This window comes from Pantherophis guttatus, chromosome 10 (assembly GCF_059756535.1).
Source record: "Pantherophis guttatus breed Tessera chromosome 10, ASM5975653v1, whole genome shotgun sequence".
NCBI lineage: Eukaryota > Metazoa > Chordata > Lepidosauria > Squamata > Colubridae > Pantherophis > Pantherophis guttatus.
Window position 1 is genome coordinate 19,694,356 of NC_142072.1, and position 24,043 is coordinate 19,718,398.

At 42.9% G+C, this 24,043-nt stretch overlaps 1 protein-coding gene and 1 long non-coding RNA gene across 2 annotated transcripts in view; one reads left to right on the forward strand and one right to left on the reverse strand.

Moving 5' to 3' along the window:
• LOC117663347 (uncharacterized) overlaps nucleotides 1-2,567 on the forward strand; it is a 38,094-nt gene extending 35,527 nt beyond the window's left edge. Inside the window, exon 2 of the long non-coding RNA XR_004590678.3 lies at nucleotides 2,457-2,567. This is a non-coding gene — a long non-coding RNA (uncharacterized LOC117663347). The remainder of the gene's footprint in view (nucleotides 1-2,456) is intronic.
• Nucleotides 1,112-21,423, reverse strand: ELOA (elongin A). Its single transcript, XM_034413438.3, has 11 exons — nucleotides 21,242-21,423; nucleotides 14,767-14,823; nucleotides 14,214-14,332; nucleotides 12,060-13,230; nucleotides 9,476-9,590; nucleotides 8,577-8,732; nucleotides 7,346-7,443; nucleotides 5,190-5,370; nucleotides 3,677-3,788; nucleotides 2,483-2,640; nucleotides 1,112-1,817 (listed from the first exon to the last, which is right to left on the reverse strand). The coding sequence occupies exons 1-11, from the start codon at nucleotides 21,311-21,313 to the stop codon at nucleotides 1,756-1,758; spliced, it is 2,301 nt and encodes a 766-aa protein (XP_034269329.2). The 5' UTR covers nucleotides 21,314-21,423; the 3' UTR covers nucleotides 1,112-1,755.
• Between the last annotated feature and the right edge of the window lie 2,620 nt (nucleotides 21,424-24,043).

A 24,043-nucleotide genomic window follows, 5' to 3' on the forward strand; every position in this document is an offset into this window, starting at 1 on the left:
GATAACCTGGGCATCAGCAGAAAATCCAAAGGCCAGAGTTCTGAATGGTGGCACTAGGAGGCCATTGGGAGAATCTCTTTTTCCTCCATCCTTATCATCGGGAAGAGGCCAGATTCCTTCATAAAACACATGGACATCAACATTCATCCAACCAGCGGTAGCACTAGGGAAACACACCATCAAGCCTTCCAAAACTAGGTCTGTCTTTCCCCTCCACAACACACACCTATCAACATCAGCAAAGATAAGATCCTCAGCTCAGTGTCCCCTGCAGGACTAAAACAACAGCAGCCAATAAGCATTGAGACAGGTAGACCACTCTCAAAACCGTTCTTCCCCCTGGCTTGTTCTGTGCATGAAATGTTCTTGTAGATTATTCCATAACGGATGCCTGTCACTCCAGACCAAAACCTGCCTCCTTGGCTTGGCCTATCTTTTCTGTTCCGGGACATAACAAAACTCCTAGATGAGTGAAGTTTTGTCAATGGAGCTCTTTAAAGGGTAACAGTGAATTAAAGTGCCTGCTCTGCTGTTAAAACCAGAGGGATTGAAGAGTTGTCATAATTCAGCAACTGAGTCCTTTCTGTATTCCCACCCATTAAAAAGGTTCCAAAATGAAGTTAAAAACCAATTCATGTAACGTTTGCCTAAATTTAAAACAACATTAAAAGAACATTAAATAAAATAAAAACACCTTCCACATTAGAGAAGAACAAATGAACTGGAGGTTCCTACAATCCTTTCCATGGAAATGATTTCTAATCCAACTTGTTGTCACTTCAATTCCCAGAATCCCCCATAGAGAGCACCTAGATGTGTGACATTTTGTCAATTGAGCTCTTTAAAGTGTATCAGGGAATTAAAGTGCCTGCTCTGTTTGTTAAAACCAGAGGAATCGAAGAGGAAAATCTAATGTAAATCCTTGTTTTCAATTTAAAATGGGGAGGGGAGAACTTGTCCCCCTTACCGTCACTATACATTTTTAAAATAAAGAAACCTCACATGAATGCTTGAAATCCAGATTTGTGCAAAGTGACTTATTCTTCGCTTCCTGAGTTGTGCTGCTTTTTTTTCTCCTACGAGTTTAAAATAACGTGTACCCATTTCTTACTTTATTATTATTATTTTTCCTTTGCCAAGTGAACAGATGTCCCCGTATAGAAAGGCCAATCAGCTTGTATCTGGCACAAAGGGTTTCAGGCGTGAGATGAACACTTAAGAGCTGCGACTGAAAAACAGAAAGGAGGAGAAAAATGTTGTTTGGGGAAATCACTTGCCGGAAGGTTGACCAAGATTGTAAAAGTCCCAAGAGGTCCTTTAGCAGCAGTTGCTAATCATGAACAGTATCTGCAAAATAGATGGGTCTTTCACAGTGGACACTAGAAGAGGCAGATCTGAAGTCTTACAACTGGCCGAGGGGTGACAAAAAAAACAACAAAAAACACTGCAGATGGTGGAAGGCTGTACTCTTTCCATTCTGGAATCCAGAAAAAGAGAGACCGAAGAAAGCGCTATAGTTTGTGGACCTTCGTGTCTCAGCCAGGTGCCAAACTTCACATATGCAAAACGCTTGGCAGATAAAAACAAAAATTACGGGGACAAAGGGAGGAAACTGGAAGGTGGTTTTGAACAATACTGTGCAGTTGGTCTTAAACAGGTGTTTGGGGGACTCCCCCAAAACTCCCCATTTTCCTGTAAGCACTGCTTCCATAAAAAATCTTTTTCCTTCGCATTCACTGGAGCCTGACAGTTCCTCTATCGTCGAGAAAATCTGTTTTTGAAAGCTTTGATAGTCTTGGCCATCATAGGTGCAATTTCTGCAAAACAAGAAGAGAAAAGAAATGAGAGAGGTTATTGCATATAAGCAGTTGCATTAAGATACACAGATATATACAGAATACAAATCTGGATTTGCATTTGAAGGAAAAGGTTTCCACTCTTCAGAGTTAGACACATAATGAAGGAAGCCAATTCTATTTTACAGGTGGGGGGGGGAAATCTTTGCAGGGCTCCTGTTTAGTGGTTAGTGATTTCTTTCTCTATGGACCTAAGGACTTACATGTTTACACATCACATTAATTTACACATCATTCTCATTTTGGCTATAGTGCTGCAATTGTACCGAGCAGGACATTTTCCCCACCAAACCATGCTTCTGAATAAGCCTTTTATAGCAGAGGGGGAAGACTGCCTGATAGGATTCTGCATGGTGAAGAACAGTGTTTCTTAAACTTTTTACCCTCAGGACTGCTTCCCATTTTAAAAATTATGGAGAACACCTCCCCCACCAAAAGAACTTTTGTTTGGATACTTTATGTTTATCAATATTTGCTGTATCAAAGGTTAAAATGGACACATTCATAAAATGTTTATGCATGGAAACGTGTAAAAATAATTTAATCCCATTCGAGATTAATATAATGCATTTTTCATGAAAACCCTCAATCTTTTTGCAGGATGGAGGCGTCAGCAGCTCACTTACTCTTCACCGGGGGCTTCCTTGGATCATAGGTCACTGATGAAGTGCTGCCCAGGGATGAGCCTGAGGGGCCGCTACTAGTACTGGGCCTGTCGTAATCCTGTTCCTCTTCCGTGTGAACGCTGCTGCTTTTAGTTGGTGTGAAGTATACAGGTTTGATTCTGAGGAAAGAGAAGATGGTGAGCGATAAGGAAGAGTCCACTGCAGATTCAACAAATGTGCTCGCCGAGGCAATTTCTGTAGCAGAGCTTGGACTGTAATAAACACAGAAAATGTGTCACCCAAGAACAACCGGAGTTGCTGGAAATCAATTACCCCCTCTTCATTCAAGCATCAGGAATTTGGATCTGGAAAAATACATTTTACTTTTGTCCCCACTGTTTAGGGCCAGGTTACACTTTCTCAGCGGCCTGCTCATCACCTTTTTAAAAAAGATTTAACAATTCCTTCCCTCAAAGAGAGTACCGTATTTTTCGGAATATAAGATGTTCCTTTCCCCCCCCCCAAAATATACGCCCACCCACTGGCCCCCACCCTTTGGCCTCTGCGTCCCAGCAATTTACCTCCTTGCAGCAAGCAGCAAGAAGAAACAGCCCATTTCAGCTTCAGCACAGCTTAATTAGCACGAGTTGATTGTCCACTGGATCGGCCTCCCGACTCTCAGCTGTTTCAGGCTGCAAGGATTGCCATTGCCTATTACTGCACGGGCCTCTGTTGCTTGCTGCAAGGAGGTAAATTGCTGGGAACAGATTTTTTTTCTTCTTGTGCTAATCAAGCTATGCTGAAAACGAAAATGAAAGTAAAGCAGGCTATTTGCTGTTTGCTGCAAAGAGACAAAATTGCTGGGAGGCAGAGGCAGATTTCTTTTTCTTGTTTTCCTCACCAAAAAAGGTAGGTGTGTCTTATAGTCCGGAGCGTCTTATACTCCGAAAAATATGGTAATTTAATTACAATCTTAAGAGGGACGACAGCTGCTGTATTAAAACACTGCTGGAAGCATAGGAGATGCCTAAACTGGGTACATAGGTATCTAAGACTAGCCATAGCTTAATCACGCACAATGTTGCGCCTCCTCCCAAAATGGATGCTGAAAGGCAGGATAGACACAGCTTCCCACATTTCTTTTCCCCGCAGCTTGTCCCTGTTCCCCCACCCCTCAAGAAGAAGATAAAGTGAAAGCCTTCATAGAAAACGTACTTGATCTTCTCTGGGACAGCCGCTCCTCCAGTCCCAAACTTTTCTTGTCTTCTCCTCACTTCCCGGGGTGGCTTGACTGTTGAGTTGACAAATGCCATCTTAGCTACTCTGGCTAAAAGAGGAGAGCCAAACCAAGAAAGAGAGGTCAGCCCCGAAAGTTTGGAAAGACAATCCCTCTGATAACTGGTAGGGGAGGATGGCTAACAAGGAACATGTATCCTCTTTGGTGGAAATCTTTTTCTTCCTCCTCCTAAGACATGATGATTCCTAGGATCACTCTTGTTTCTAGCATGAAGGCTTTTATAGGATCGTTTCAGCACGAGTCAGATCTGCGATCTCATAAATGGGCATCAGCATTCACTGGAGCTCCCAAAGGTGCTTTTTTCCAAAGGGAAAGTGGACTTTCTTGCTTTTTTTCCCTTGGGGAAAAAAACTTCTCATCTAAGGAACTTCTCATCTAAGAAGCTCCTTCAGTTCTAACTGAAGGAGAAAAAAAACCCAAGAAAGTCCAGTTGTCTTTTGGAAATATCTTTGGGACAATCATGACCTCGATGACTGAGAATCTCCCTAAACGTTCACTGGAACCTTCACCATCCTCTGAGTTAAAGGAATAGAGAACTACCTGGAATATGCCCAAGTCAACTTGGCAAGCTGGATGGGATTGCCAATTATTCAAAAGGTCGCACAGCTATTCACCATAAGCTGATTTCTACCACCCATCCAAGATCTGGTGCCTTCTAGACCGGTAGGACTTCAATTCCCTTCATTCCAAGCCAGCACAGCCAAAGTAATGATGGGAGTCAACATCCAATATGCCAAGAGGATGCTAGAATGCGAAAGGGTGCCATGTACACAGATGTGCAAGCAATGTTTCAGTTCGTGCCATGGAAAACATTTGGTTTTAAACCCCGCGAATCAGGCCAGGCCAATTTTCAACTAGCAACCAGTAACGTTAAAGGCCATTATTTAAAGGGTCTTTCTGTTAAAATTTAATCAAGACAATTTGAATTTCCCAGACATTATTGCAGACGCTTTCTAGAGTCATGGCTTTTTTAAGATTTATGTACAGACAGCCCTCAACTTACGATCAAAACTGGGACCAGAGTTTTTGTCATTAAGTGAATAATTGTTAAGTGAATCTGGCTTCCCCCCTTCAATTTGCTTGTTGAAGATGGCTGGAAAGGTCACAAATGGCCATTAAATGATCATTAAATGAATGGTCATAGGTCGAGGGCTACCTGTAGTAGCATGCAGAAGTAGCAATTTTGCATTGTTTATCCGGCCCTTGTGCCAGGACACTCAAATTTTACAGGGAAAACTGTTCCCTTCCCTTTTTTCATGTATGTCACTAAATTCCCACCTGCCAAAAAATTGCAAGGACTTACAAAAGAAAAAAAAACACCTTTTTTGGGGGGCCACAATACTTTCAGATTAAAAAAATGATTTGCTATCCTTTTTTCCCCTGCCCATTCTTATCTCCATGCCCGCTCAATCGTTCAGTCCAGCCTTCTACCTTTGGGTTTATTGGCATGAGCTGAACGGATGTTTTGGGTTAGCATCAGAAGTCGTTGCTCTCGAGCATCGTGTAGCCTTAGGTACATTTCCCTCCAGCTCTCAAACTCATCTGGCTTCTCCTTCTTGAAATCACGCTGGCAATGATTGTGCCACAACTGATCTGTGTCTTCTGTTAAAACCTGGAGGCCAAGAGCAAAGGAAGATTGAGCCTAGGGTTGGAGCATCTCCGAAAGAATAAATTAAGATAATTATTCTGAAGGTGTAAAAGTTCAAAACCTTTATGAACCAAGATCTAGTTATCTGAGATGCAAATTTGTCTGCTAGAAGATATATTCTCAGGTTTCAAAAAAACCCCAGGGAAATATTACAAAACCCCAAGTTGTAAAATCAAGTCCAGTCACGTTGAAAGCCTCACAACTTACGACTAAAATTCTGGTCCAACTGCAGTCTTAAGCAGTGGCGAAATCCAAATTGTTTTACTACCGGTTCTGTAGGCGTAGCTTGGTGGGCGTGGCAGGGGAAGGATACTGCAAAATCCCCATTCCCACCCCACTCCTACGGGAAGGATATTGCAAAATCCCCATTCCCACCCCACTCTGGGGCCAGCCAGAGATGGTATTTGCCAGTTCTCTGAACTACTCAAAATTTCCACTACCAGTTCTCTAGAACCTGTCAGAACCTGCTGGATTTAACTCCTGGTCTTAAATTGAGAACTACCTGTAAAAAAATTTTCCTTTAGGGCAGAGGTCTTCAAACTTGGCAGCTTTAAGACTTGTGGAGTCTGGGAGTTGAAGTCCACAAGTCTTAATGCTGCCAAGTTTGAAGACCTTTGCTTTAGGGTTATTCGCTGGAGAGAAATGGAATCACTTTTGTCAAGGACAACTTTGGAAAATTCTGTCCTCTCTACTATTTGGACTGGTGATAAAGGAAGCAATGCCAAGGCTTACGTAATGGCCTTCTGGGTGCACACAGCCTCTTTGGCTCTTCTTAAGAGACTTCTTTTATCACCTGCCCCTTAGTCATTTTGCTGCCGTTCATCCTCGTGGGGTTTGAGAAAATTAAGGGGTAGAGGTGCTTCCCATCTCTAAAGTCACTCAGTCTCACTTGATCTTCATTTGTTCCTTAGAGGAATACTTAAGGAGAACAGCAGCTGGTGACAAACAAGTGGCAACTTCACCAAATCCAACTGAATTCCCTCTGCCAAATATGCTTGGAAAGCACACCGGGTATTTAAGACCAGGTTTTTGAGCTACCTATTACTATACCCTTTATGTGAGAGGCTGCCACAGAAGGAAACTTGTCCATTAGCTTCATTAACTAATAGCCAAGTCCCAAAATTTATTGGGGGACGAGGGGGGCTTTACAATGCAATCCCAGTATCTTCATCACCACTGCCCCATCCCAAATGCTAATTTGATGGTACTGGTTATCATGTAGCGTGTAAAATTTCTGCCACGGACCTCAGAGACATCCACCCACCTTGCAGAGCAGGTCAAAATTAGTTTACGTGTAGACATGTTTCTCAACCTGGCAGCTTTCAGGTGCGTGGACTTCAACCACCATCCGCGGATGGCAAATTCTGGAAGTTGAAGTCTACATATCTTAAAGTTGCCAAGGCTGAGAAATACCGGTCTACAGAAACAAAGAGTTTCTCAAAAACTTTGCTTTTCCACGAAGCTTTCATTTTCTAAAGCCGAGGATCTTCTCTATTATCTAATCACAGTGCTATTATTTTACTAACTCTTAAGATATCATTGTCGGAGGTTGTATTATTATATAATGAACTTTATCATTATTATACTTAATTGATGTCCTCCAATTCCTCCTGTATATGTTGTGGTCTTGCATATTTATGTCATCTGAATAAAAATAGAATGTTTTTCTTAAATACAGGATTCCCTATACCTGATGTTATACCAGCTGTTTTTGAGTTACATCTATAGGTAGAAGCCACTATTTAGTAAATAAAAATTATTTTTATTTACAGAGGTGCTACAAACTGGAGCAATGTCTAATTTTAAATCCCGAAGCAAGCAGAATCCTTGAAGATTAAATCACACCGTATCTGAACCATCGATTGGTCTTACAACAAATAGTGAAGAATAATCATCATTGATCAACACACCCCATTCCCTCTTATCTGGTAACACTCACGTGATTGCACTCCTCAATGCGATACAACTGCTCTGGAGTGCAGCGTTCCAAAACAGGCTCAAGTACAGAATATGGGACACCGCCCACTTCGTAGATGGCTAGGAGAAAAAAGCAGACAGATCTTTCTTCATTTTCAAGGCACATTTTCCAAGTGGGAAACAGGTATTTGGTTTTATATGCATTGCAAGACATGGGAGCATCTTCTGAAATCCAGGAGGCATAGAATCAGCTAAGTATGGATAGAAGGACCAGAATGTTTTCTACATCACACAAGGGGCCTCCCAATAATGTCACAGGTGCAAAATATAAAACCTAGATGTTGTCCAGATCAAGTTTCCCTAACCACCGTGTTTCCCCGAAAATAAGACCCTGTTTTATATTTTTTGAACCCTGAAATAAGCACTTGGCCTTATTGCCATGCGCTCAAAAGCCCGATTGGGCTTATTATCAGGGGATGTCTTATTTTGGGGGAAACAGAGTAGAAAGAAAGGCGAGGAATAACAGAATGGCTGATTGCTTTAGGGCTAAACAAAACTAAATAAGCCGCACCACTGTCAGTGTAGCCCATTTGCTTAACCATGAACTATTCTTTCATGGATCATTTCATGCCAATCCCGGCTCCACCCCCAAATCAGAAATCAGCATGATTGTAAGAGAAAAGGAGCTTTGAAAGAGAACTGGTCAGTTGGACGGAGGAACAATGAATTAAGCAGTCCTCTAATGCAAATGTCTGTGTGACAGATATGCAAGTAGTCCTTGATCCCAATCGGTCACAATCGGGATCAAAATTTCCATAGCTAATCAAGACAGTCTAATGAGTTATGCCTGATTTTAAGACTTTTTTGGCCAGGGTTGCTAAGTGAATCATGCAGTCCTTAAGCAAATCCAGCTTCCCCCACTGACTTTGCTTCCTGGGAAGGTTGCAAATGGCAATCATGTAACCCCAGGATGTTGCACCTGTTATGATCACATTCTGGTTGCCAAGTGCCCGAATTCTGACTACATGCTGCTGACGGTTGTTAAGTGTGAAGACCAGCTGTAAGTAATTTTTTCCAACTCCAAACAGTCCTTAGCCGAATGGTCGTAAGTCAAGGACTCCCTGTATTCAATATTACAGGGAGTTGGGCAGCCGTGTAAACCTACTGAAGTAAATAAGTAAATATCCTGATCCAGTTCACTGTCAAACTCCTTCCCCTTCATGCTCCACAGGCCCACAGCCTATCGGACTTACAGTCAATATTATTGCTGAGCACCCGGATGCACTGCTCATGGAGAGTCATCATCTTCGGAAGATAGGCCGTCTTGGAGCCCGAGTACACCTGCATCTTGGAATTCAGCCGACGTCCTGTGAAACCAGCCTCATCCTCTTCAGTCGGGGAGGAGAGGGCTGCAAGGCCAGGGGAAGGTAAAAGACTCATTAGAGACCAGGATATCTAGCATGGAGGTCCCAGAAGATCAAAAACATACTCCAAACCCCACCAGATGATGCTGGGAAGTTTACAGGGGCTGCACTGGTTTACAGCTACCGGACACGTCTTTTATATAGCAAGTTTACATACATGCACACTTGTAGCTTACTTTGTGAAGGCTTTTCCATTATTTATTTATTGGTTACATTTATTTGCTGCCTATCTCACCGTGGGGCTACCCCTAGGCAGCTTGCATGAAAAATCACCGCTTCCAATTCAAGGGAATAAATCCAACTTGGGGACAGTGAATGTAAGTTATTTTGTGCTTTGAAAAGAAGATTTATTTGTGCTTTTAATGTGATGCAGACGATTCCTCACTGCACAAAGAAAATCTTCATGATCAAACAGCTAAGATGCAATGTGCTTGGAACCAAAGCCACAATCACATTCCTTTCCTTCTCCGGAAGCATCAGAGAAATTATCAACTACCCATCGAGCTATTCAACTATTTCTGTTGAATCCAAATGGGCATCTATTCTCATTATATTTACATAGCAGTCTTCCTCCTCTTCCACAGGAGGGAGGAGGCCTAGGCAAGTGAATAAAAGACAAAGAAAAATTCAGAACTTCTATGTGATTTTTTTTTCTGTATCACCCAACCTATCTTCAACCACAACATTTAGAAACAGTAAATGAAAAGAAGATTCCGCTCCGACTTTACCTTTCCTCTTTGGTTGGGTGAATGAGATTGTGTCAAGTGAAGGAAGAGGGCGATAAGTTGCCTGGATTGGAGGCAATGGAATGTCAGGAAGCATTGGCACCACATCAATGAGTATCTGGAGGGGAGAAAACCCATGTTTGGTTAAGCTATCTTTGCAAAAGTCTGTATTTGCTGTGGGTAGAAAAACAAAAATCATCCTTGGAACCTGTTGTGGCCCGTCAGCGGCCTGTGCAGCTAGTAGCTGATTCCGACAGCGAGGAGGCTGGTGTGGTGCTGTGCCAGCAGCCTGTGCAGCTGGCACTCGAGTCAGACAATAAGGAGGCTGGAGAAGATGTGGTGCCAGAGGCGGGGATTCAGCCAGGGCCTTCAGAACTCCAGAAGCTCCCATAAGTGAAGAGGAAGAAGAGGAGAAGCCTCTTCTCGATGCACGGGCGCGCAGAGCCTCCAAAAGGCAGGAGTGGCTCCTCAGGAGGAGGTCTCCTCAAGAGTAAGGCTTGGGGCTAATTGGCCACTCCCTTAGCCTATTTAAGGAAGGACGATGACTGAGGCAATTTGCAGGGAACAACTTCGTTCACTTTCCTTCGCATCCTGATCTTAGTTCTCTTATCTGTTTCCTGCAAATTGCTTCTGAGTTTTCTGCCAACCATAGTAAGATTACGATTATTCTTTGGATTCTTGTAGGCTGTTAAGAAAATTAATTAACAGCCTTTATTTGAAAAAGACTGATTTAATTTAGTAAACTAAGGTTTGTACAGACTTTGTGTGTGCTGCGTTCTTTGGGGTCCGTAGCTGGGGCAGAACAGAACCAAACAGACTCATGACAAAACTGTTCACTCAACACTGTGAGCAGGCAGAGGTAAGCTCAAACATGTTGAGTAAGTTCTCATTAGGAACGATGAGGAGTTCACATACCAAACTCTCTCCCATCTTCTACTTTTTTCAGTGCTGAGTGCTGTCTATCTACCAACCTAGAGAAAATTGGTCTAAGGCAGGGGTGTCAAACTCTATTTCATTGAGGATGGCATCAGGGTTGTGTCTGATCTTGGGGGGGGGGGAGGCCGGGAGTGTGTGGTGTGTGGCCAACTTGATGTCACTCGTGCCGGGGGCGCCTGTGGTGGCCCAAGCACTCTGCCACTGAAAACGGACTCCTGAGCTCCATTTTCACTGGCAGAGGGTTGCAGGAGGCCGTGGCAGCCAAAAAAGGAGCTCAGGAACCCGTTTTTGCTGACAGAAGTACTGCAGGCCAGTCCTTTGCTGTTTCCGGCTCCGGCTCCCGGGCCTTGAGTTTGACACCCCTGGTCTAGAGAGTAATGTTAAAACATTGTTTTAAATATTTATATATTCCGTTACAAACAGTGGAAATGATGTAGCTAAATATTTCTTTGGCAGATAGTATTATATTGGCAGAGGGCAAATCCCACTCACTTGCAAGCGAACAACCAAGCATGGTGAGCACCAAGGACTCTCTTCATTTCCACTGGAAAGAAAATTGCACCTACCCCAAGCGAGCTGACTCAGCAAGAGTTTTTGGAAAGGACCGACTTCCATGTTTTATCCCTGTGTAGGTTAATAGATAAGCCCATTCCACTGCATAATAGATCATTTATGACACATACCTTCAACATCAGGGGAGAAACTTTGGGAATAGGCAGCATACATACAGAGTGAGTAAAATACTAAATTTTACCCATAGCACTTTGTAAACAAAGCATGGTAAACGTGCCTGTGTGCTATTAATGCTTTTATCATGCTGTTGAAAAATATTATTGGGGGACAGCCCAATACTTTTAATACGTGAACGTAACCTCCTAATACAGTTACAGATAAATATTGGGCGCATCAGTCTCGCTGAGAAATAAATTAAAAAGTTTTTTTACAGGCTAAGATGCCTGTAAAAAAATGGACAATGTTAAAGAGCGCCGTATTTCATAAAGAAAGAGGGGAGGAGAATGGAAACGTTCTCAGTAAATGTCAATGCTCAGTCTGGAAAACTCCAACAGGACTCATTTCCTCCTAAACGTAGCCTTTCCCAATCTGGCCCCTTCCAAAAGGACGGGACTACAACTGCTATCACCCTCAACCAGCATGGGTATGATGGATATTGGAGTCTAGCACATCTGAAAAGCCCCCGGCAGAACTAGTTATTAATGGGCCCAAACTCTTAGAAGCACAAGCTGCCTTTGAAACCTGCAGAACCTTCCGTGTGAATAAAATATCCCAGGGTGCATGCAAGCCCTGATTTGCTTAACCAATTGGCTGAAGGAACCATCATTTGCTGAGTTTAGATGTCAGGCCTAATGATAAGCAATGACTTACAAATTACGATGGCTAGGTGCATGTGACAACATCTCCAAATAAGCCAGGGGTGGACAAATGTGGCCCTTTTACAACCTGTGGACTTCAACTCCCAGAATTCCTGAGACAGCCAAGCAGGTTGTAAAAGCGCCACATTTGCCCACCCTTGAAATAAGCCGTATGTGTGACAGGGCCGTGTGCTATAAATCCCTTCAGTTTGCCTTCAACCTCAATTTGGCCGAGAAAAGGTAACAGCGAAGCAACGATTTCCCCCATGAAAAACCCTTACTTTTTTTGCTTTCGATGCAGACGCCTCCACCGGCTTCTTCTCGCTCGGTTGCTTGTAAGCTTTCCGGCTTGCGTCTGAGCTCTTGGCACTTGACTTGGAACCGTTCTGCTTGCTGCTATGTCCTTTCTCTGGGACTGGAGCTGTAGCAGGCTTGGCCAGCTTCCTTTTCTTCTTCTGAGGCTGGTCGTAACTCAGGTAGGACTCAAAGGACATGGTGGGCTGTTCATACTCATCCTCCACCTCTCTCTCTCTGGGAGGTGAGAAGCCTGCAGGTCTTTTGTTTGATTCAAGGACTTTGGGTTTGCCCTCAGAAGTTTTAAAGCTGCTGGAGCTCTTCTTCTCCTTGCTCTTATTAGGCAAATCTCCTTCAGGTTTCGGTTTCTCCTGATCTCCAGGTACGGTTTCCATGCTAAGTTTCATCTTTTCAGGTTTGGCCCTTTCCGTGTCGTGAGTTTTTTGTTTCTTCCTATGTTCATTCAAGCTATCCTCCAAGTCAAAGTAGGCCTTATGTTTCTTGACGCCGCTGCCATCTTTTTTCTTGTCTCGTTTGAGGCTGTCCGGGATCTTCAGCTTCTCCTTACTGCAGCTTGATAAAGAAGCTTCATGGGACAAAGAACTCTTTGGCAGTTTCTCTGAGCTAACTACGGGAGCCTTCTCTTCCCCCTTGGCTTCTGGCCGCTGCCTCTCTTTGTGAGAAGATTTAGGCTCTTTGCTCCGACTTGTGCTGGCTTTCTCTTGAGAGTCACTGAAATTCCTATGATGAGTCACTTCTTGTCTGTCCTGAAACTGGTGGCTTTTAATCCCCTTTCGGGACAAGGATTTTTGCTCCCTCTCTTGTTCTTCAGCATGATAGAGGTCCATATATAGTTCCTGAGGACTTTCGCTGAGCTCAGATGAGACTGCATGTCCATAGTCAGAGCATTCCTGGTCAGAGGACTCTCTCCTCCATGACCTGTCTTCTGGAATACCATAGCTTACATCGTGATGGGATTTTTCTGGGTCTGAATACCTCTTGGCCTTTTTAGCTCCACAATCCGACTCATAGGACTGGCTACAAGAAGGCTGATATGTCTCTGAGTAGGCCTCTTTCTCTTCTTTGGGCAACAGGTCTCGCTGTCGTTTCCTAGAGATGTTTCGGTCATGGCCCTGTTCTGTAGGTTCAAGATTATGCCTTAAAAAAAGAAAAACAGAAAGAATTGGATTACTGAATCTAATCAAAATTACTGAAAACCTAAGCGAAAGCAATGATTGTCTAGTCCCATCTTCTTAACACCGAAACAGAATGCAGCCAACTTCTACCTTTCTAGACTAGAATTTAGAATAGAGACCCTATACCAGGGGTGAAATCTACTTACATTTCCCACTGGTTCGGAAGTGCACATGCCCTGCGTGCCGTGCGCAGATCCTCTACACATGCGCAAACCCTTCTGCGCATGCACAGAGGGTAAAAAACAGGTTACTTCCTGGTTAAAACCAGGAAGTAATGATGACTGGGCGGGTGGGCAGAGCCTCACGCTGTCATCGCTACCTGTTCTCCGAACCACCCGCCGCCATCGCTACCGGTTCGGCCGAACCAGTCCGAACCGGTAGCATTTTACCCCTGCCCTATACCATTTCAGAGAAATGGCTATCCAGTCTCTTCTTAAAAACCTCCAGTGATGAAGCATCCACAATTTCTGAAGGCAAGCCGTTTCACTGGTTGATTGTTCTCACTGTTAGGAAGTTTCTCCTTAATTCCAGGTTGCTTCTCTCCCTGATTACTTTCCATCCGTTGTTTCTTGTCTCACCTTCTGGTGCTTTGGAAAATAAGTTGACCCAACCCTCTTCTTTGCGGCAGCCCTCAAATATTGAAATACTGCTATCATTCTTTTCTTTTCTCTAGACTAGCCATACCCAAATCCTGCAACCGTTCTTCATGTGTTACCTATAAAGCTTGCACATTTTTTTCCCTTTCACATTATTTTGCGAAACTGTCTTGAACTTTCATTATGTTCATGTTCCCTCTGGCTATTAATGCTTTAAGGGGACATTTGGCACATTCCACCAGGCAGTGGAGCTGTATCAGGAAACAGAGCTTCAAATTGTTTTTGAGGGCAGATGAACTATACAAGGACATTGTCTGTTAAGAAGAGATATTATAAAAGCCCAGCTCACCGCTCTGTTTCCTGTGAAACTGGCACAAGCTTCTTCCATCTTGCCACCAAGTTCTTGGCAAAGTCTCCAACCTGTTCAAGTTTTCGTAAACCGTTCACAGTCTTTCCGACTCCAGTCTCCTGCGGAAAGGATGTAGAAAAACAGCTTTGACAATGACAGCTAGTTAACATCCGAGTTCATACAACATGCTAAGCCTAAAATAAATAAATCAATTATGGCTGAATGCAAACCCAATGGTGACTTTTTCAAAGCACAGTTATGGCTCAGCAGGATATATGTGGCGCAATAAAACATTTTCCTTTGTGCATATTGCAGGGTCTGTCTGAGCCTTCCCATTTGTAATTAGGATAGTGCTATCACAACAGGGCAGATTTAGCCCCATCCTGATGACTCAAAGAATACTATGCCAGAGTAGAAAGAATCACCAAGCTGTAGTGATCCTATATTGCTCCCCAGTAAACAGTCATGTCCTCATCCTCAAAATGAGTTCTTTCCCTTGTCAGAACAGGACTAAGTTTCCAAGTGCAAGAAATGGTACTACAAAATAACTTACCAGAAGAATTTCTATGGTGATTGGCAGTTCAGAAAGTCTCTTCAAACTTTTCATCAGCTACAGAGGGGAACAGAAAAGGGTTGAGAACTCAGCTCTCTAATGGAGAGCTTTTTCACAGTAGTCAAGAAGTTCAAAAAACAAACCCACAGAGTAGATAAGATGCCATGGAAGATACGGACCTAATATTCTGCAGACAAATGAAGCAGATCAAAAATCTTATAGTTGCAGCAATCCCACCCAAACAAGGCTTGTAGGTTTGCCAGCGGGATCTAGAGCTGCTAGCCCCAAATCTGTTCGGAGACCCAGGCTCGTGTGAATCAAAAGTAAGAGAAAAATCCAGTTGGATTAGAGGCAGGTTTCTCCCAAGGATAATACTTCTGGATACCTTCAGTAGTTTGAAGAATTTGGGAAAAGGCTCCTCATATATCTGCCTCATCCACCTTCTTCCCATTAAGCCTCGGTGTAACATTGCTGATCAACAGAAATGTTCAATAATAAGAGGGGGAAACCAGAGGTGGGTTTCAGCAGGTTCTGACCAGTTCTGGAGAACCAGTAGTGGAAATTTTGAGTAGTTCGGAGAACTGGTAGTAAAAATGCTGACTGGCCCCGCCCCCATTTATTCTCTGCCTCCCAAGTCCCAGCTGATCCGGAGGAAATGGGGATTTTGCAGTAACCTTCCCCTGGATTGGGGACGGAATGGAGATTTTACAGTATCCTTCCCTGGAGTGGGGTGGGAATGGAGATTTTACAGTATCCTTCCCCTGCCACACCCACCAAGTCATGCCATGCCCAAGCACACCCACAGAACCGGTAGTAAAAATTTTTGAAACCCACCACTGGGGGAAACCCACCTTCATCTTCCATCATGATAGGCCATTTCATAAAAGCAGCCAATAGCTTAAGCCAGGGGTCTCCAACCTTGGCAACTTTAAGACTTGTGGACTTCAACACCCAGAATTCCTCAGCCAGTGCTGGCTGAGGAATTCTGGGAGTTGAAGTCCACAAGTCTTAAAGTTGCCAAGGTTGGAGACCCCGGGCTTAACAAATGGAATACAACATCCATCAAATGGCAGCCTTCCAAACTGTAATACATTTTCTTTTAAAGGCAGCCTTCCCCAACCTGGAGCCATGAAGCAGTTTGAGAGGACCACTTCTAGTATCCTCAACCAACATGACCAACAGTTGGGAGTCCCAACTGTAAAATATCTAGACAATGACAAGTAGGTATCAAAAATGGTTTTTTATTTTTGAAAAGGCGACTGGACTGATTTTTTTAAGGAAAAAGAAGAGTTTCGTCTCCTATTCTAGAATCTTGATCAGTTGTATTGGATGGTGTGGGAGATGGAACAACAGTTATTGATAATTGAAGGACAGTTAACTGTCATTCCATCTCCCACACTAACCAAGGCAACTGATCAAGATTCCAGAATAGGAAGCGAAACCTCTTCTTTTTCTTTAAAAAATCAGTCCAGTTACCTTTTCAAAAATAAAAACCACTTTTGATACAACTATGACCTGGATGACTGAGAATCGTCATAGACTTATGACAACTGGGGTTAAGGTGGCTTACATCCACACAGAAACTTTTTTGATCTCTAAAATTAGTTCTCATGTTCTGGTACCTTTAATCTTCTAGAAATTTTAACATCTAACCCCAAACAGAGCTGAAAATGCTTTCATCCATTCCAATAACTTTTTCCAATTTTGAAGTATTTTTTAAAGTGTTCCATCTGACCATTCACCAATAAAAGAAAACAAAGAACTTGGAAGGAGGCTTTGACAGCTAAAAGCAGTAATTTAGCATCAAACATGGTCAGAGAAGTTATCTCTGGGGAGGGTGGGGGAGGACATGCAAAGAAGAGGCAAAGAGATTTGTAAATTTAGCAAAGAATTCCAATTGCATGAAATTCCTTACCCGTTCCTGCCCACCAGCTTTTGCCAATATGGGACTTTCATAAACCATGGAATTCTGGGAACAGCAGTTTTATCACATCCATGCAATTTGCTATTGCATGGTTTTTAACTCAGGGTTTCTTGGAAAGCACAGTATGCCATGTGTGTCTCTTCCTTCAAGGAGCATTGCCTGGTGTAATTGCTAACTTTTATATCAAAGATTTGAATGCAATGGAATTAAAACAAAAAGAACAGATACAGGATGTAGTAAACCTGTCCAAAAATTCTCAGAAAACCATTTATAAAAGTTTTAAGAACAATGCCTAAAAATAGCCGAGGGACTGCTGTACATTTTTCTTGAGTGGGATAGACATATTCTACATTTGACTACTGCTTCTAAATATGTCTCCTCTCTTTTAGTTCTGAGGGGAAGAACTAAAGCTAACATTTGTGGGCTGGTCAGCCTGGAAAAAAGGGCTGGCCAGCATTTTAACTATGGTTATTACCACTAAAAATGTATTTCTGCCCCTGCACAGTAGCTGAACATAAAAACAGACACAGACTTAAACCATGATTTCTGTAATCCTAATTGATAAACCACTCTATCTGCATTCAGACATCCCAAAGCAATCGAAGTGTTCATTTTACAGCTCAGTTTACTACACAAACCAGATCTTAAATATTCAAGTGTCTCTCCCAAAGTTTGGCCACCATTTCCCTTGACAAGAAGACATTTCATTCACGTCAGACGTTTGGGCTATTTCCGGAGAATCCATTGCAAAATCTCAACCTTTTCCTCCTGATCAGGATCCAGAGCAGCAAAGCATTTGAGCAATGATCAGGGAGATCCAGTGAATCAGCACCAACAAACCCTCCCTGCAGATTCCCTGTGTAAATAGATTTCAATTTTTTCATACTTTGCTTTTAGATTTAAAACAATGACATGGGGGATATTTCTTTTAGAAAAAAACCTGTGCCAATTTATGTACTTTAAAAAAAAAAAAGATGCTCAAGAGAAGAAATTTTGTGTACAGGCATAGTTTGCTTTTTAGGACTGGGGGGGGGAGAGATATTTTCTCTGTCACTTTTTACATCTACTTAAAATACATAAATTTATTTTCCACCTTCTAAAGACAGGTTCAAGTCCACTAATAAGAGGAGGAGAGATTTCAGAAAGATGGATCAAGAGATTATTTGCTTGTTTAATGAATATGACCTTTTTTGGGGCAAAAATATTTCACCAAGATACCTGAGTAATCTAATTTCTTAAGCCATACGTTTATAACTGGTGAAACGAGTATCTTAATTTGCAGAATTTTAAGAGCCAACGTTTCTGAAAATTTGCTTCTAACAATTTCCATCATTTGTCCTAAAGTCAGAATCAAGATTTATTTTTCTGCTCTCTGGTATTCAACATACCAAGCTCCCTGGTATTTGAGTTGCCTTTTGAACTCAAAAGTCATTCTTTCTCAGCCCAGCCCACCTAACAAAGTTGTTGTTGTGGAGAAATTAGGAGAAGGAAGGAATATTAGGTATGCTGGCTGCCTTGAGTTATTTATAAAAATAATAAAGGTGGGATAAAATTAAATAAATGTAAAACAAAAGGTGGCAGAACAAAAATCAGAAAAGAGGATTTCTGGAGAGCACAAGAGCGCCATCTACTGATCATAGACTAGACCCACTGAGGGTGCATAAAGGTGTAGATGAGGTGGGGATAGAATTAGAGGGGGACCAAATCTTTCTGAGTTGCTTTGATTACATAGTCTGGCACATACATGCAGCCTGATATGCTTTATCGCTGAAGGTTCTTCCAGCAGAAAATTTATGAATCAAGAGGGGTTACAGTTGCAAAATAAAATGTCTCCTTCCTCTTTTCCTCAACGCAGATGAAAGCGGATGGTAGAGACGTGCTGTACAAAATCAGGACAGGGAGGGGAAGGAGGGATTATTGAAGGCCACAATAAAATTTGCACACAGAATTTAGAAACTCTTCCTGGGTAAATTGCCGGAGAAAGTTTAAAAACCAGCCAGGGAAACAACTCTTCACAATTCTTCAGAAATAGAGGAACACAGAGAGCCCTTTAACCAACTGGCATAGTTAAACCACAGCAACAAGTTTGCCAAGCATCTGCACTTACCCCAAAAGCCAGGAAAACAAAGAGAAAACTGTCTCTTCTCTACATTCCAATACATTACAGATGATCCCCAACATCTCCAAAGATCACCCTTTCTTTATGATAAATTCCCCCAATGGGTTAAAAAAATTTTTTTTGCATTCAACTCAATAATGGGCTAGAAGTTCACTTCAAACTTTAAGCAAAAGCTGAGATTTTCCAGAGTAAATAAGCCTCTCTCCCAAACACACACAGCAAGTGAAGTGAAAGCATACTTGTGGACAGGCACTAATGAAAAGGCAAAGGTAGCAGACAAGCTGTACTTTTCCTTTCTTTCATAATTGATTTTTGTCCTTCAATAAACAGCGGCCAAGTACTAGCAACCTTTTCAAAGGATATATTCCTAAGAGACCCCCTCAAATTTGTACTTTAAAATGATTCAAAGCATGTCCAAAGTATTTTTAAGTACACATCTCAATAGTTCTTAACTCCCCAGACAACAGAAGGAATGGATCATTTGAATTTGTTTTTTCAAGTAAAGAAGTAACTGGGATTGCTCCTGACAAAACACAAAATGTTCAAGCCACCATTTCCATGAAATACTTTTAGAAGTAACATCTCTTTGCTTGATGATTTAAAATGCAAGAATACGCTCCAGAATTAGTTTTGCCCAGCGCTTAGTTTATCATACCCCTCCCTTCTTTTCTATCCTTGTATTAGGTCCTTTCAATGAAAAAAAAAAAACAATTACAAACTATTCAGTGGGTGCTGATCTGCAAGGTGAAAGACAAATCCATTGAACCAGAAGAAAAGGAAACTCCAGTCCTTCATCCTTTCAATTGTTATTCAAAGAGCCTATCTCGGTATCAGCTTCTCACATCTTTAAGACACAAAGGAAATCACTTAGCACAGTTACTCCTTTGCAGATTTCTAACTTTTGATTGTTTTCTTTGCAGGTTATTAGCATCATTAAAGATATTGAGGATTGCAAGAGAGATTTCTTCCAGCAGTTCTCTATGTAAAAGTTGATGCAAACAGCAAGAGATCCTGCACTAGTGATTTTTTAAAACACACACACACACACCAGAGGTGATTCAAATAGTATTGCCAGCACCTTCTTCTAACCCTCCCTGGAGGTTTGGAATAGAGAGATGGGCAACCTGCACAATCCCTTTCCCAGATCCGCACAAGGTTCCTCTTCTTTCCACAGTGTTTTGGTGCCACTTTTGAGACGCGCACATTCCTAACAAGCCTGCGGCGACTACTTTACAGCCCACTTGATGATAAAATGATGGCTACAGTACTGTTTTTAAATTTAATTTTTATTTAAAAACACACAAGAGAGCAATAAAATAAATAACTTGTCATTGTATGGGTATACACAGTATACCCATACAACGAAATGACCTTAACACCCAAAGACCATCCAACACACATTAACAATCCCCAAACACACTCCCACCCACCCACCACAAATTCCACACCCCTAAAACCACCCAAACATCCACACAACAGACTAAGTAATGCTGTTGAACAGCTCATTGATGGTGGCCCTTTAAAACACCCCAGAGGAGCCTCTATTTTGGGGGAGTAAGCCCACCCCCCCACCCCCCAAGGGACAATACAAGCCCTCTGGAACCCATGACCCCCCCACCCCCACAATTTTGCCTAGTCCATCCATGAACAGAACCGACAACCCATAAACTCCCCCCCCCCACTCTTCAACAGACAATGGACATGGAGATGGATCTCTCCGGGCATTCAAAGTTCAGCCGTTAAACGGCTGTTCTCTGGGACCCGGCTTCTCCCATTGAAATATCAATATATCTATCAGAGGATGGCCGTTCAATACATATAAATATATATGTGTGTGTCTGTGCCTTGTACACGTCCCCAGCACAAGTATCGCCATCCATAGACTTAAGAGAGTAACTTTTTCACTTTGAACGTCCCCTCAACGGCATACATTGAAATGAAATCTCGCTGCCTGCAGCTCTCCAAAGGGGTCTCCTCCACCTCCAATATACAATACAATATATCCTCAATAAGGGGCGGGGGGAGGGAAAGGGGGGGAAGGGCTTCTTTTGGTCGGCCTAAAAAAACTCGCTGGAATTCTTTTGCCCAGTAACGGCCGAAGGGGGGCGCCCCACTTGCACCTTTCCCTCGCCCCCCCCTTTTCTTTTGACACCCCCCCAAAAGCCCAGTCCCCCTTTGCCTTCCACCCCCCCACCCCACCCGCTGCGCAATTCAACACCCCCCCCTCAGCTAGGGCCCCTCTTTCACTCGGGGCCCCCTCATTTCTCCCACCTCTCGCCGTGGCCCTCCTATAGGGACCCCTGCTGGCCCCCCTCGCGGGGTCACCCCAGCCGCCCCCCCTCCCTCAGAGCCACTCTCCGCCCAATTCGCCTTTCCCTTCAGGGTCCGTCCCCCCCTCCCCCCTTTTTTTTTAATTTTTCCCCCCCCTTTACCTTCTTCGGTTCCGAAGAGCTAGTGAGCCGAGACTGCAGCTTTCGGACATCTTCTAGCACCGACTCCGCCATTTTTAGTCCTGGCGAGGTCTACCGCTCGGCGGAAGTGGCCGTTGCTTCAACGGCTTCCCAGGAGAACGCGGGGCTTTCCTCCTTCCGAACTCCTGGGGGGCGGGGTTGGTTCTCGAATCCCGTTTCGTGGCACCATGTTTATTCCGGGCAAAAAAGGAAGGGGAGGGGAAAGTGGGCGGGGCCGAAAGAGAGAGACCAATCGGCCGTTCCTTTCGCCAGCCGGCGCCGCCATTTCGTAAGCTGGCAAAGGGCTTCTCAGTCCAGAAGGCAGGGAAGGAAGGGAAAAACGCCATCGTGGGTCAGGGCAAACGGTAAAGAAACAGCTGTTAAACGGACGGATGAGAACGTCTCCATCTTAAATAAGGGCAAGAACCTTCCTGCTGTGGCCTAGCGGCCATTTTGAATATTGGCAAAAGCCACGGTTGGCTCGTTCCTCTCCAGAAAGCGCTTCTGGCTTTTTCACCGATTTTCCAGTATTATTGCCCAAAGAGTTCAAATAAGGTCTTCATTACCAGTGTGAGGCTTTTTTTTTTTTGGCCTTTATGGAGGCTATCATCCATCTGGGCTGGCTCATCATATTGGAGAAAGCTGGATAAGGATTTAAGCATGACCACAGATTATCTGACATTCACACAAAATGCTTTGAATCACATATATTCCTTCCCAGCAACAGGAATCCAGTTTACAGAATTTAAAGAAACCATTATCGCTGCTTCTTGAAGCACATTTACAAATTAGAGAATTTGAAGCGGTTATTGCTCAGTCTAGGCAACTTTTTTATATGGACTACAACTCCCAAAATTCCCCAGCCATCCATTGCTGGCTGGGGGATTTTGGGAATTGAAGTCCATTTATCTTAAAAGTTATCAAGATTGAGACTCGCCTTAAAAAGAGCAGTTTACAAATGTCCATACAGAACTGTACTTCATGCAACATAGCAAGCAAGAGTTTGTTGAATAAAAGTACTCCTGGCTCAATTTACATAGCACATAACACATAAACCATGGTTTTCAACCCCAAATAGCAGGTTTTATAGTCTATGCTAGAGACCAGCAGTTATGATTTGTGCACTTTTAATTTCCCAATCAAAAAGCAATGCACTGCAGGCTCAGACTAAATTTGTTCTTTGAATCCAGGTCAGCTGTGGGTTTTTTTACTATGTTTTAACAAACAAGCCACAATTGACTGGTTTGCATGTGTAACATGAGCTAGGCCAGGATGTCACAAGATCCTATTGCCCAGTATTGTCTCACATAATCCACAAAATGGATGCTGAGAATATTATGGAATCCATTTCTGGGGGTAGTAGTGTGTATTTATTGGATTACAATATTTGCTATTTTTTTCTGTATAAATCCATTCTTAGGAGCATCTCTGGAGGAGTCCTAAAATGACTCAGGTTTGAGAGGCACACCTGAAGAATTGAAAACACCTTGTAGAAGCTCTCCGAAAATACATGCCATGAGATGGGGAAGAATATCCATTCACAGTATAGCAGCCCTGGTTGAGAGAGTGCCTTTGTCTCTTCCTATAGAAACAGCTAGGGAGGCTAAATGGAAAATATGGGGAGGGGATCCAGTAAATTGAGAACACGGCAAGGATGATGGCTGGGCTCCAATCTCAAATCCCATGTTTGTACTCACAAAGCACCCAGACAAAAAACACCCACTCTTTGGATTTTAACTCCCTGTTCAGAGAAACATTTGTGCAAAATAGTCTCCCACCAAGAATATACACACAAGCTTAGAATTTAACAAAGAATAGCACAGACGAGCTATTCTCCTCAGACTGGTGTGATGAAAAGTCAATTTGGGGTGTTCACTGCTGCAAGATGTAGTGTGTACCCCTTGATCCAAAACAGGGCTCTTTGAGAGTTGGATGCCAATTCTGATCAATAAGAGATCTCCTACCCTGTTTTCCCCAAAATAAAACATTCCCTGATAATAAGCCCAATCGGGTTTTTGAGTGCATGGCAATAAGGCTAAGCGCTTATTTCAGGGTTCCAAAAAATACAAGACAGGGTCTTATTTTCAGGGAAACACAATAGATTAATATTTTCATGGTCTCTTTTCAGGCTGTGTGAAGAGAAAAGACAAGAAGCGATTTGTGGCCATTTTTCACACGACCGTTGCAGCATCCCCATGATCATGTGATCAAAATTGAACCGCTTGGCAACCGACTTATATTTATGACGGCTGCAAATGTCCCCGGGGTCATGTGATCCCCTTTTGTGACAATCTGACAAGTCAAGTCAATGGGGAAGTCAGATTCACTTAAAAACCGTGTTACTAACTTCGCATCTGCAGTGATTCACTTCACTGTGGCAAGAAAGGTCGTAAGACGGGTTCAACATTCATTGAACAACTGCATGTGTATGTACTCGCAAAGCACCCGTTTTACTTAGCAACGGAAATTTTGGGCTCAGTTGTGGTCGTAAGTCAAGGACTACCTGTACACTGAAGGAACTTGTTAAGTTATGAGAGTTAATAAACAATTCTGTTCTATCTGGATCTTTTCACTGAACTTGATGCATTTTTTCCCCCTCTGCATAGGGAATCTAGAAAGACGACTTCATTCAAAAAAAAAAATTAAAAAAAAATCACGCCCTACACAGCCTGAAATTGACAGTACAAAGCAGCTTTCAGATTTTGCCACATTGCTTTGTGGCCGCTATAAGACAAAGGCACTAAATCTTTACAAGCAGCATACATGCACATCAATTGTGCTACC

Bases quoted from the DNA above. Each gene is read 5' to 3' on its own strand.
- ELOA (XM_034413438.3), bottom strand. From the start codon at position 21,313: ATGGCGGAGTCGGTGCTAGAAGATGTCCGAAAGCTGCAGTCTCGGCTC. The intron at 8,733-9,475 runs GTAAAGTCGGAG...CTGGCCTTGCAG, and splicing joins CACCCAACCAAAGAGGAAAG to CCCTCTCCTCCCCGACTGAA. The intron at 3,789-5,189 runs GTAGAAGGCTGG...CTCCTCTTTTAG, and splicing joins TCATGCCAATAAACCCAAAG to CCAGAGTAGCTAAGATGGCA.